Source organism: Oncorhynchus mykiss, chromosome 19 (assembly GCF_013265735.2).
Source record: "Oncorhynchus mykiss isolate Arlee chromosome 19, USDA_OmykA_1.1, whole genome shotgun sequence".
In the NCBI taxonomy this organism is placed as follows: domain Eukaryota; kingdom Metazoa; phylum Chordata; class Actinopteri; order Salmoniformes; family Salmonidae; genus Oncorhynchus; species Oncorhynchus mykiss.
Window position 1 is genome coordinate 50,763,312 of NC_048583.1, and position 13,425 is coordinate 50,776,736.

Sequence of the window (13,425 nt, forward strand, 5' to 3'; positions counted from 1 at the left end):
GAAAACCCTGAATAGATCTAGCTTGCTTCGTAGGATGCCCCTTTAGCAATCACACACACACACTGTTCTGAGTTTTATGTTAAGGACACACACACTCACACACTGCTCAGCCCTAGGACACAAAGAATAATACCACCCCTCTCCACAGCCACCTATTTAACATACAATGTTTTATATCACATTTGATGTTTGTCAACTCTTTATTGTTTTACACTGGTGCAGAGGTTACTACATCCAGTGATGTGAGACAACATTTGCATCGAAATACAACAGATTATTTAATAAAAAAATATGAATGTGAAATGTATGGTTAGTTTTAGTAATGTCACCAATAGGGCGGCAGGTAGCCTAGTGGTTAGAGTGCTTGGCCAGTAACCGAAAGGTTGCTAGATTGAATCCCTGAGCTGACAAGGCAGTTAACCCACTGTTCCTAGGCCGTCAATGAAAATAAGAATTTGTTCTTAACTGACTTGCCTAGTTAAATAAAAAAAATATATAAAAAATAGGATAATATTGGAAGGATGAGAGACATGCAAAGACAAGACAGGAGAGACAGACAAAGAGACAAGAGAAGAAGAGTACAAGAAGGAAAAGGAAGAGAGGTGGACAAATAAAAAGACAGACAGAGAGATGTAGACAGGATGTTGTCTAGAGGGAGAAAGACAGACAGAGATGTAGACAGGATGTCGTCTAGTGGGAGAAAGACAGACAGAGATGTAGACAGGATGTCGTCTAGTGGGAGAAAGACAGACAGAGATGTAGACAGGATGTCGTCTAGTGGGAGAAAGACAGACAGATGTAGACAGGATGTCGTCTAGAGAGAGAACGATTGGGCTGATGAGACAGACAGAGATGTAGACAGGATGTTGTCTAGAGAGAGAAAGACAGGGATGTAGACAGGATGTCGTCTAGAGAGAGAGAGAGATTGGCCAATGAGACAGACAGGGATGTAGACAGGATGTCGTCTAGAGAGAGAGAGATTGGCCGATGAGACAGACAGAGATGTAGACAGGATGTCGTATAGAGAGAGAAAGACAGACAGAGATGTAGACAGGATGTTGTCTAGAGAGAGAGAGATTGGGCTGATGAGACAGACAGAGATGTAGACAGGATGTCGTCTAGAGAGAGACAGACAGAGATGTAGACAGGATGTCGTCTAGAAGGAGAAAGACAGACAGAGACGTAGACAGCATTCCGTCTAGAGAGAGAGAGACAGACAGAGATGTAGACAGGATGTCGTCTAGAGGGAGAGAGATTGGACTGATGAGACAGACAGGGATGTAGACAGGATGTCGTCTAGAGAGAGAGAGAGATTGGCCGATGAGACAGACAGAGATGTAGACAGGATGTCGTCTAGAGAGAGAGAGAGAGATTGGCTGATGAGACAGACAGGGTTTCCCGGTCGCTCGCTGAGGGACAGTGGCGTCTCTGGGAGTTGTAACACTTCTCCACCACCAATCTCAGTGCTTGCACATCACGGCACCACTAAACACACACACTCTCATATCCACACCCTAGCTTACTGGCCTAAAACCGCACCGGGACTGCCTGGCATAAGCCACTCGCCAGCCCTTAAACATGCACAGCATCTACACTCTCAACGCCATCACTGCCACACACACAAGACAAACCCAATGGGCTTGCTATTGCCAGCTTTGCCAAATCCTGACACAAACACACACAGTGACCAGCTTTGGCAAATCCTGGTCTTATCCCAGTGCTCTCAGCATTCTCTGTTGAGTGTTACTGGGAAATATCTCCAGAAAGCAGAGCGTTCCAGAGGAGAGGCCGGAACTCCCCAAACTCCTGACTGCTCTCAGGATTAACCAGGGAAACCAGTGAGCTTCCAAACTGCCCCCTTATATCCCAAACTCCTGACTGCTCTCAGGATTAACCAGGGAAACCAGTGAGCTTCCAAACTGCCCACCTTGACTGGCTAGGCCACTCCAGGACCTTGAAATGCTTCTTACGAAGCCACCCCTTCGTTGCCCGGGCGGTGTGTTTGGGATCATTGTCATGCTGAAAGACCCAGCCATGTTTCATCTTCAATGCCCTTGCTGATGGAAGGAGGTTTTCACTCAAAATCTCATGATACATGGCCCCATTCATTCTTTCCTTTACACAGATTAGTCGTCCTGGTCCCTTTGCAGAAAAACAGCCCCAAAGCATGATGTTTCCACCCCCATGATTCACAGTAGGTATGGTGTTCTTTGGATGTAACTCAGCATTCTTTGTCCTCCAAACACGACGAGTTGAGTTCTTACCAAAAAGTTATATTTTGGTTTCATCTGACCATATGACATTCTCCCAATCTTCTTCTGGATCATCCAAATGCTCTCTAGCAAACTTCAGACGGGCCTGGACATGTACTGGCTTAAGCAGGGGACACGTCTGGCACTGCAGGATTTGAGTCCCTGGCGGCGTAGTGTGTTACTGATGGTAGGCTTTGTTACTTTGGTCCCAGCTCACTGCAGGTCATTCACAAGGTCCCCCCGTGTGGTTCTGGGATTTTTGCTAACCGTTCTTGTGATAATTTTGACCCCACGGGGTGAGATCTTGCGTGGAGCCCCAGATCGAGGAAGATTATCAGTGGTCTTGTATGTCTTCCATTTCCTAATAATTGCTCCCACGGTTGATTTCTTCAAACCAAGCTGCTTACCTATTGCAGATTCAGTCTTCCCAGCCTGGTGCAGGTCTACAATTTTGTTTCTGGTGTCCTTTGACAGCTCTTTGGTCTTGGCCATAGTGGAGTTTGAAGTGTGACTGTTTGAGGTTGTGGACAGGTGTCTTTTATACTAATAACAAGTTCAAACAGGTGCCATTAATACAGGTAACGAGTGGAGGACAGAGGAGCCTCTTAACGAAGAAGTTGCAGGTCTGTGAGAGCCAGAAATCGTGCTTGTTTGTAGGTGACCAAATAATTATTTTCCACCATAATTTGTAAATAAATAAATTAAAAATCCTACAATGTGATTTTCTGGATGTTTTTTTCTCATTTTGTCTGTCATAGTTGAAGTGTACCTATGACGAAAATTACAGGCCTCTCTCATCTTTTTAAGTGGGAGAACTTGCCCAATTGGTGACTGACTAAATACTTTTTTGCCCGACTGTATATATTATTTATTTATTTTTTATTATTCTTTTTTTAATATCATTATTAATTTTGTTGTTGTTGTGCATACTGTGTATATTTATGTTTAATTATACAGAGTGCATTTGAAAAAGAGACGTAGTTCTCAATGGGGCAGCAGGTGGTTAGAGTGTTGGGCCAGTAACTGAAAGGTTTCTAGATTGAATCCCTGAGCTGACAAGGTAAAAATCTGTTGTACTGTTCCTGAACAAGGTAGTTCTAGTCTGTCATTGAAAATAAGAATTTGTTCTTAACTGACTTGCCAAGTTAAAAAAAGGTTAAATACGTTTATTTTTATATTCCTTTTGAAAATAAAGGTTAAATAAATGAAATGGCCTTTTCTCTGTACCCTCTCCTCCGCCCTTTCCCTTAGCCTCTCTCTCATACCCCTCTCCTCCGCCCTTTCCCTTAGCCTCTCTCTCATACCCCTCTCCTCCGCCCTGTCCCTTAGCCTCTCTCTCATACCCCTCTCCTCCGCCCTGTCCCTTAGCCTCTCTCTCATACCCCTCTCCTCCACCCTAACCCTTTCCCTTAGCCTCTCTCTCATACCCCTCTCCTCCACCCTAACCCTTTCCCTTAGCCTCTCTCTCATACCCCTCTCCTCCACCCTAACCCTTTCCCTTAGCCTCTCTCTCATACCCCTCTCCTCCACCCTAACCCTTTCCCTTAGCCTCTCTCTTATACCCCTCTCCTCCACCCTAACCCTTTCCCTTAGCCTCTCTCTCATACCCCTCTCCTCCACCCTAACCCTTTCCCTTAGCCTCTCTCTCATACCCCTCTCCTCCACCCTAACCCTTTCCCATAGCCTCTCTCTCATACCCCTCTCCTCCACCCTAACCCTTTCCCTTAGCCTCTCTCTCATACCCCTCTCCTCCACCCTAACCCTTTCCCTTAGCCTCTCTCTCATACCCCTCTCCTCCACCCTAATCCTTTCCCTTAGCCTCTCTCTCATACCCCTCTCCTCCACCCTAACCCTTTCCCATAGCCTCTCTCTCATACCCCTCTCCTCCACCCTAACCCTTTCCCATAGCCTCTCTCTCATACCCCTCTCCTACACCCTAACCCTTTCCCTTAGCCCCTCTCTGTCCCCTATCCTCCCTCTCTGTCCCCTCTTCTCCCTCTCTGTCCCGTCTCCTCCCTCTCTGTCTTCTCTCCTCCCTCTCTGTCCCCTCTCCTCCCTCTCTGTCCCGTCTCCTCCCTCTCTGTCTCCTCTCCTCCCTCTCTGTCTCCTCTCCTCCCTCTCTGTCCCTTCTCCTCCCTCTCTGTCTTCTCTCCTCCCTCTATGTCTTCTCTCCTCCCTCTATGTCTCCTCTCCTCCCTCTCTGTCTCCTCTTCTCCCTCTCGGTCCCCTCTCTGTCCCTTCTCCTCCCTCTCTGTCTCCTCTCCTCCCTCTCTGTCTTCTCTCCTCCCTCTCTGTCCCCTCTCCTCCCTCTATGTCCCCTCTCCTCCCTCTCTGTCTCCTCCCTCTCTGTCTCCTCTCCTCCCTCTTGGGTCTCCTCTCCTCCCTCTCCTCCCTCTCTGTCTCCTCTCCTCCCTCTCTGTCCCCTCTCCTCCCTCTCTGTCCCCTCTCCTCCCTCTCCTCCCTCTCTGTCCCCTCTCCTCCCTCTCTGTCTCCTCTCCTCCCTCTTGGGTCTCCTCTCCTCCCTCTCCTCCCTCTCTGTCCCCTCTCCTCCCTCTCTGTCTCCTCTCCTCCCTCTCTGTCTCCTCTCCTCCCTCTCTGTCCCCTCTCCTCCCTCTCTGTCCCCTCTCCTCCCTCTCTGTCTCCTCTCCTCCCTCTCTGTCCCCTCTCCTCCCTCTCTGTCTCCTCTCCTCCCTCTTGGGTCTCCTCTCCTCCCTCTCCTCCCTCTCTGTCTCCTCTCCTCCCTCTCTGTCTCCTCTTCTCCCTCTCTGTCCCCTCTCCTCCCTCTCTGTCTCCTCTCCTCCCTCTCTGTCTCCTCTCCTCCCTCTCTGTCCCCTCTCCTCCCTCTCCTCCCTCTCTGTCTCCTCTCCTCCCTGTGAGAGCCAGAAATCGTGCTTGTTTGTAGGTGACCAAATAATTATTTTCCACCATAATTTGTAAATAAATAAATTAAAAATCCTACAATGTGATTTTCTGGATGTTTTTTTCTCATTTTGTCTGTCATAGTTGAAGTGTACCTATGACGAAAATTACAGGCCTCTCTCATCTTTTTAAGTGGGAGAACTTGCCCAATTGGTGACTGACTAAATACTTTTTTGCCCCACTGTATATATTATTTATTTATTTTTTATTATTCTTTTTTTAATATCATTATTAATTTTGTTGTTGTTGTGCATACTGTGTATATTTATGTTTAATTATACAGAGTGCATTTGAAAAAGAGACGTAGTTCTCAATGGGGCAGCAGGTGGTTAGAGTGTTGGGCCAGTAACTGAAAGGTTTCTAGATTGAATCCCTGAGCTGACAAGGTAAAAATCTGTTGTACTGTTCCTGAACAAGGTAGTTCTAGTCTGTCATTGAAAATAAGAATTTGTTCTTAACTGACTTGCCAAGTTAAAAAAAGGTTAAATACGTTTATTTTTATATTCCTTTTGAAAATAAAGGTTAAATAAATGAAATGGCCTTTTCTCTGTACCCTCTCCTCCGCCCTTTCCCTTAGCCTCTCTCTCATACCCCTCTCCTCCGCCCTTTCCCTTAGCCTCTCTCTCATACCCCTCTCCTCCGCCCTGTCCCTTAGCCTCTCTCTCATACCCCTCTCCTCCGCCCTGTCCCTTAGCCTCTCTCTCATACCCCTCTCCTCCACCCTAACCCTTTCCCTTAGCCTCTCTCTCATACCCCTCTCCTCCACCCTAACCCTTTCCCTTAGCCTCTCTCTCATACCCCTCTCCTCCACCCTAACCCTTTCCCTTAGCCTCTCTCTTATACCCCTCTCCTCCACCCTAACCCTTTCCCTTAGCCTCTCTCTCATACCCCTCTCTTCCACCCTAACCCTTTCCCTTAGCCTCTCTCTCATACCCCTCTCCTCCGCCCTTTCCCTTAGCCTCTCTCTCATACCCCTCTCCTCCGCCCTGTCCCTTAGCCTCTCTCTCATACCCCTCTCCTCCGCCCTGTCCCTTAGCCTCTCTCTCATACCCCTCTCCTCCACCCTAACCCTTTCCCTTAGCCTCTCTCTCATACCCCTCTCCTCCACCCTAACCCTTTCCCTTAGCCTCTCTCTCATACCCCTCTCCTCCACCCTAACCCTTTCCCTTAGCCTCTCTCTCATACCCCTCTCCTCCACCCTAACCCTTTCCCTTAGCCTCTCTCTTATACCCCTCTCCTCCACCCTAACCCTTTCCCTTAGCCTCTCTCTCATACCCCTCTCCTCCACCCTAACCCTTTCCCTTAGCCTCTCTCTCATACCCCTCTCCTCCACCCTAACCCTTTCCCATAGCCTCTCTCTCATACCCCTCTCCTCCACCCTAACCCTTTCCCTTAGCCTCTCTCTCATACCCCTCTCCTCCACCCTAACCCTTTCCCTTAGCCTCTCTCTCATACCCCTCTCCTCCACCCTAATCCTTTCCCTTAGCCTCTCTCTCATACCCCTCTCCTCCACCCTAACCCTTTCCCATAGCCTCTCTCTCATACCCCTCTCCTCCACCCTAACCCTTTCCCATAGCCTCTCTCTCATACCCCTCTCCTCCACCCTAACCCTTTCCCTTAGCCCCTCTCTGTCCCCTCTCCTCCCTCTCTGTCTTCTCTCCTCCCTCTCTGTCCCCTCTCCTCCCTCTCTGTCCCCTCTCCTCCCTCTCTGTCCCGTCTCCTCCCTCTCTGTCTCCTCTCCTCCCTCTCTGTCTCCTCTCCTCCCTCTCTGTCTCCTCTCCTCCCTCTCTGTCCCTTCTCCTCCCTCTCTGTCTTCTCTCCTCCCTCTATGTCTTCTCTCCTCCCTCTATGTCTCCTCTCCTACCTCTCTGTCTCCTCTTCTCCCTCTCGGTCCCCTCTCTGTCCCTTCTCCTCCCTCTCTGTCTCCTCTCCTCCCTCTCTGTCTTCTCTCCTCCCTCTCTGTCCCCTCTCCTCCCTCTATGTCCCCTCTCCTCCCTCTCTGTCTCCTCCCTCTCTGTCTCCTCTCCTCCCTCTTGGGTCTCCTCTCCTCCCTCTCTGTCTCCTCTCCTCCCTCTCTGTCCCCTCTCCTCCCTCTCTGTCCCCTCTCCTCCCTCTCCTCCCTCTCTGTCCCCTCTCCTCCCTCTCTGTCTCCTCTCCTCCCTCTTGGGTCTCCTTTCCTCCCTCTCCTCCCTCTCTGTCTCCTCTCCTCCCTCTCTGTCCCCTCTCCTCCCTCTCTGTCCCCTCTCCTCCCTCTCTGTCTCCTCTCCTCCCTCTCTGTCTCCTCTCCTCCCTCTCTGTCCCCTCTCCTCCCTCTCTGTCCCGTCTCCTCCCTCTCTGTCTCCTCCCCTCCCTCTCTGTCTCCTCCCCTCCCTCTCTGTCTCCTCTCCTCCCTCTCCTCTCCCAGATTGTATGGATGATGTAGGTTCAGGTCTCTAGGAGAGCCATAGGTATGTAATTAGCATACAGAAGGAGGATATGCCTGTCTGTCTGGTTTAAACAGGACTAATATGACAATAGACTACTCAGTGGGGTGTGTGTGTGTGTGTGTGTGTGTATCCTTGGCCTGGTAACTGATGGCATGGGGCCAGCCACATTGCTCCTCTCCTGGGCAGATAAAAGAAGCCCCACAAATCCTCCAGCCCTGCCAGAGAGAGAGAGTGTGTGTGTGTGTGTGTGTGTGTGTGTGTTGGTGTATGTGTATGTGTATGTGTGAGAGATCAATAGAGAAAGAGAGCGAGAGAGCCTATCTGAGTGAGTGAGTGAGTGTATGTGGGCGAGCATGCTAAGAGTGTGTCAGTATGTGTTTCTGTGTGCGTGTGTGTATGAATGAAGAAGCATAGATCAGAGGCCTCTGTGTGAGTGTGAGGGGAAGGGCTGGCTCATGGCGGGAATCCAGTGTAAATTCAGTCATTAGATTGCTTCCAGAAACAGTATGCATAAATAAACACAGGACAGCGAGGACGAGAGGAGGCGGGGAGAGGAGGAGAGGACGAGAGAAGGCGGGGAGAGGAGGAGAGTGGAGAGGAGGGGAAAGGAATAGAGGAGTAGAGGAGGAGGTGGGGGAAAGGAGAAGAGGACAAAAGGAGGGGGCAGAGGAAAGGAGCGAGGAAAGGAGCAGGGGAGGAGGAAAGGAGTGAGGGGAGAGGGGAGAGGAGGAAAGGAGGGGGAGAGGAGGAAAGGAGAGGAGGAAAGGAGCGAGGGGAGAGGATGAAAGGTGCGGGGAGAGGGGAGAGGAGGAAAGGAGGGGGAGAGGAAAGGAGAGGAGGAAAGGAGCGAGGGGAGAGGATGAAAGGTGCGGGGAGAGGATGAGAGGAGGTGGGAGATGAGGGGGAGAGGAGGGGGAGAGGATGAGAGGAGGTGGGAGATGAGGGGGATGGGGAGAGGAGAGGAGTAGGGAGAGGAGGAGGATGGGGAGAGGAGAGGAGGAGGGAGAGGAGGGGGATGGGGAGAGGAGAGGAGTAGGGAGAGGAGGAGGATGGGGAGAGGAGAGGAGGAGGGAGAGGAGGGGGATGGGGAGAGGAGAGGAGGAGGGAGAGGATGGGGATGGGGAGAGGAGAGGGAAAGGCAAAGAGGGAGAGGATGGAGGATGAAAGGAGGGAGGAGGAGAGGAGGAGAGGAGGGGGAGAGGAAAGGAGAGGAGGAAAGGAGCGAGGGGAGAGGATGAAAGGAGTGGGGAGAGGATGAGAGGAGGTGGGAGAGGAGGGAGAGAGGAGGGGGAGAGGATGAGAGGAGGTGGGAGATGAGGGGGATGGGGAGAGGAGAGGGAGAGGAGAGGAGGAGATGGGTTGAGGAGAGGAGTAGGGAGAGAAGGGGGATGGGGAGAGGAGAGGAGGAGGAAGAGGAGGGGGAAAGGCGCAGAGGGAGAGGATGGGGGATGAAAGGAGGGAGGAGGAGAGGGGGAGATGAGAGGAGGTGGGAGAGGAGAGTGAAAGCATGTATCCAACCATCTCAGTGGTCTTCTGAAGGGGGGACTTGTGTGTGTGTGTGTGTGTGTAATAGTGTGTGTGTAATCCTTAGTAGTATTTTTGTCTGCATTGTACAGTAGGAGTGCTGACACCATACTCTGTATACATTGGTATGTGTGTGTATGTGTGCATACGTGTGTGTGTGTTTGGGTTGTACCTGTAACAGTGTAGTTGAGCGGTCCATCCGAGGGTGTGTGAGTGTGTATTGTCCCGGTGCTAGTCATGTTAATGTGGTAGAGTCGTATGATGCCATTGGCTTTAGAGGGAGGGGCCCAGCTGAGCCTTAGAGAGGCAGGACCCAGAGCTGTAACTATGGGAGAACCCACTTCCTCTGGTACCCCCTGCACAGTAACAGCCAGGACCTAGAGAGAGGGAGAGAGAGACCTGTTAGTCACTGACACATACAAGAGAAAAAGAATGCTCGGAACATGACATCATTACCTTTACTGAAAGTAAAGGGGCTGAATAATTTTGCACGCCCAATTTTTCAGTTTTTGATTTGTTAAAAAAGTTTGAAATATCCAATAAATGTCATTCCACTTCATGATTGTGTCCCACTTGTTGTTGATTCTTCACAAAAAAGACAGTTTTATATCTTTATGTTTGAAGCCTGAAATGTGGCAAAAGGTCGCAAAGTTCAAGGGGGCCGAATACTTTCGCAAGGCACTGTACCTACGCAATGACCCTGTATATAGCTTTCTGTCTAATTCCTTATTTATACCGTTTTCTTTATTATATACACTACTGGTCAAAAGTTTTAGAACATCTACTCATTCAAGGGGTTTTCTTATATTTGAGATTCTTCAAATAGCCACCCTTTTCCTTGATGACAGCTTTGCACACTCTTGGCATTCTTTCAACCAGCTTCACCTTGAATGCTTTTCCACCAGTCTTGAAGGAGTTCCCACATATGCTGAGCATTTGTTGGCTGCTTTTCCGTCACTCTGCGGTCCGACTCATCCCAAACCATCTCAATTGGGTTGAGGTCGGGTGATGGCGTATCGCTGCAGAATGCTGTGGTAGCCATGCTGGTTTGGAATCTGACATCACCGACAACGATGAGAGAACTGGCAGTGTGGTGCCAGGACAACAACCTCTCCCTCAATGTGAACAAGACAAAGGAGCTGATCGTGGACTACAGGAAAAGGCGGGCCGAACAGGCCCCCATTAACATCAACGAGGCCGTAGTGGAGCGGGTTAAGAATTTCAAGTTCCTTGATAGACCAACGATCTATCATGGTCCAAACACACCAAGACAGTTGTGAAAAAGGCACCACAAAACCTTGTCCCCCTCAGGAGACTGAAAAGATTTGGCATGGGTCCCCAGATCCTCAAAATGTTCTACAGCTGCACCATCGAGAGCAACCTGACCGGTTCCATCACCGCCTGGTATGGCAACTGCTCAGCATCTGACCAGGTGCTACAGAAGGTAGTGTGTACTGCCCAGTACATCACTGGGGCCAAGCTTCCTGCAATCCAGGACCTAGATAATAGTCAGTGTCAGAGGAAGGCCCATAAAATTGTCAGAGACTCCAGTCACCCAAGTCCTAGACTGTTTTCTCTGCTACCGCACGGCAAGCGATACCGGAGCGCCAAGTCTAGGTTCAAGAGGCTTCTAAACAGCTTCTACCCCCAAGCCATAAGACTGCTGAACAATTAATCAAATGGCCACCCAGACTATTACTTTTTACACTGCTGCAACTTGCTGTTTATTATCTATGCATAGTAACTTCACCCCTACCTACATGTACAAATTACTTCTAACCTGTACCCCCTGCACACTGACTCGGTACCGGTACCCCCTGTATATAGCCTTGTTAATGTTATGTTATTGTGCAACTTTTTATTATTTTTACTTTAGTCTCTTTGGTAAATATTTTCTTAACTCTTCTTGAACTGCACTGTTGGTTAAGGGCTTGTAAGTAAGCATTTCACTGTAAGGTCCACACTTGCATGTGACAAATAAAGTTTGATTTGGTTAAGTGATCCTTGAATTCTAAATAAATCACAGACACTGTAACCAGCAAAGCACCCCCACGCCATAACACCTCCTCCTCCATGCTTTACAGTAGGAAATACACATGTGGAGATTATCCGTTCACCCACACCACGTCTCACAAAGACACGGCGGTTGGATCCAAAACCTCCAATTTGGACTCCAGACCAAAGAACACATTTCCACCTGTCTAATGTCCATTGCTCGTGTTTCCTGGCCCAAGCAAGTCTCTTCTTATTATTGTTGTCCTTTAGTAGTGGTTTCTTTGCAGCAATTCGACCACGAAGGCCTGATTCACACAGTCTTCTCACTCTGGGTCTTCCATTCCTGTGGCGGTCTTCATGAGAGCCAGTGTCATCATAGCTCTTAATGTTTTTTGCGACTACACTTGTTTCGTATTGACTGACCTTCATGTCTTAAAGTAATGATGGACTGTCATTTCTCTTTGCTTATTTGAGCTGTTCTTGCCATAATATGGCCTTGGTCTTTAAACAAATAGGGCTATTTTCTGTGTACCACCCGTACCTTGTCATAACACAACTGATTGGCTCAAACGCATTAAGAAGGAAAGGAATTCCACAAATGAACTTTTAACAAGGCACATCTGTTAATTGAAATGCATTCCAGGTGACTGACTACCTTATGAAGCTGGTTGAGAGAATGCCAAGAGTGTGCAAAGCTGTCATCAAGGCAACGGGTGGCGATTTGAAGAATCTCAAATATAAAATATATTTGGATTTGTTTAACACTTTTTTCGTTACTACATGATTTCATTTATGTTATTTCATAGTTTTGATGTCTTCAATATTATTCTACAACGTAGAAAATAGTAAAAATAAAGAAAAACCTTTGAATGAGTAGGTGTGTCCAAACTTTTGACCGGTAGTGTAAATATTATTTAAAAAGGGGAGTAGAATTCCACTTTCCGTGTGTATTTCCCTGGTCTATAAAGACATGACGGAACCAGAGGGGAGATAGATAAGAGAGGATACAAGGAAAGAGGAGAGTGATTGACCCAGGCATTGAACCAGCTGCACTACAGCAGCATTTTAAGGTTTTACTATTTGCAAGGCTCAAATGATATACGGTTGTATCTGACCAGCACAGTTGCTCTGGATGAGAATATGTGCTAAATGACTCAATTCAAAGGGGAAACAACAACAACAACACCAAACAAAGTGTGTAAACTTTGCACCCGGTGTGAACGTTTAGTGACTGTCGAGTGAGCAAAGAGAATTACCTGGCAATCTGGTCCTCATGGTAGCAGGGATATCCTGGTCTAATAGAATGTCACTACTGTTTCCCTCTGCTGTCCCACACCCTGACACACTATTAGGACAAGACCACAACACCTAGTTACCACGCTGTTCTCCCCCTCCTTCCTCTCATCCCTCCCTTTGTTACATTCAATTCTTCTCTGTTTCTCCCTTTTCCCCATCACCCCCTTTCTCCTTCTCTCTCTGACCCTTTCCATTCTCTTCACTTACCCTCTCCCTGGTCTATCTTTCTCCCTCTTCTCCCTTTCTATCTCTTACACCTCCCCCATCTCTGACTCTTTCTCTTCCCTGCACTTTATCTCTCTCTTTCTCTCTCTTCCATCTCTCTCTTTCTCTTCCCTGCACTTTCTCTCTCTCTCTCTTTCATCTCTCTCTATCTCTTCCCTGCACTTTATCTCTTTCTCTCTCTTCCATCTCTCTCTTTCTCTTTCCTGCACTTTCTCTCTCTCTCTTTCTCTCTCTTCCATCTCTCTCTTTCTCTTTCTCTCTCTCCCATCTCTCTATTTCTCTTCTCTTCCCTGTACTTTATCTCTCTCTCTCTCTCATCTCTCTCTTTCTCTTCCCAGCACTTTCTCTCTCTCTCTGACCCTTTTTGTTACTTTCACTTCTTCTACCACCCTCCTCTCTGGTCTCTCTCTACCCCCCCTCTCTGGTCTCTCTCTACCCCCCCTCTCTGGTCTCTCTCTACCCCTCCTCTCTGGTCTCTCTCTACCCCTCCTCTCTGGTCTCTCTCTACCCCCCCCCCCCCCCCTCTCTGGTCTCTCTCTACCCCCCCTCTCTGGTCTCTCTCTACCCCCCCCCCCCCCCCCCCCCCCCTCTGGTCTCTCTCTACCCCCCATTACTCTCTACCTCCCCTTTCTGGTTTCTCTCTACCCCCCATCTCTCTCTACCTCCCCTTTCTGGTCTCTCTCTACCCCCCATCTCTCTCTACCTCCCCTCTCTGGTCTCTCTCTACCTCCCCTCTCTGGTCTCTTTCTCCCCCCTTCTCTGGTCTCTCTCTACCCCCCATCACTATC

At 49.0% G+C, this 13,425-nt stretch overlaps 1 protein-coding gene across 1 annotated transcript in view; it reads right to left on the minus strand.

Moving 5' to 3' along the window:
* ush2a (Usher syndrome 2A (autosomal recessive, mild)) overlaps window positions 1–13,425 on the minus strand; it is a 486,438-nt gene that overhangs the window by 77,968 nt on the left and 395,045 nt on the right. Inside the window, exon 61 of the mRNA XM_036955034.1 lies at window positions 9,294–9,498. Within this exon, the coding sequence (XP_036810929.1) occupies window positions 9,294–9,498 (205 nt within the window). The remainder of the gene's footprint in view (window positions 1–9,293; window positions 9,499–13,425) is intronic.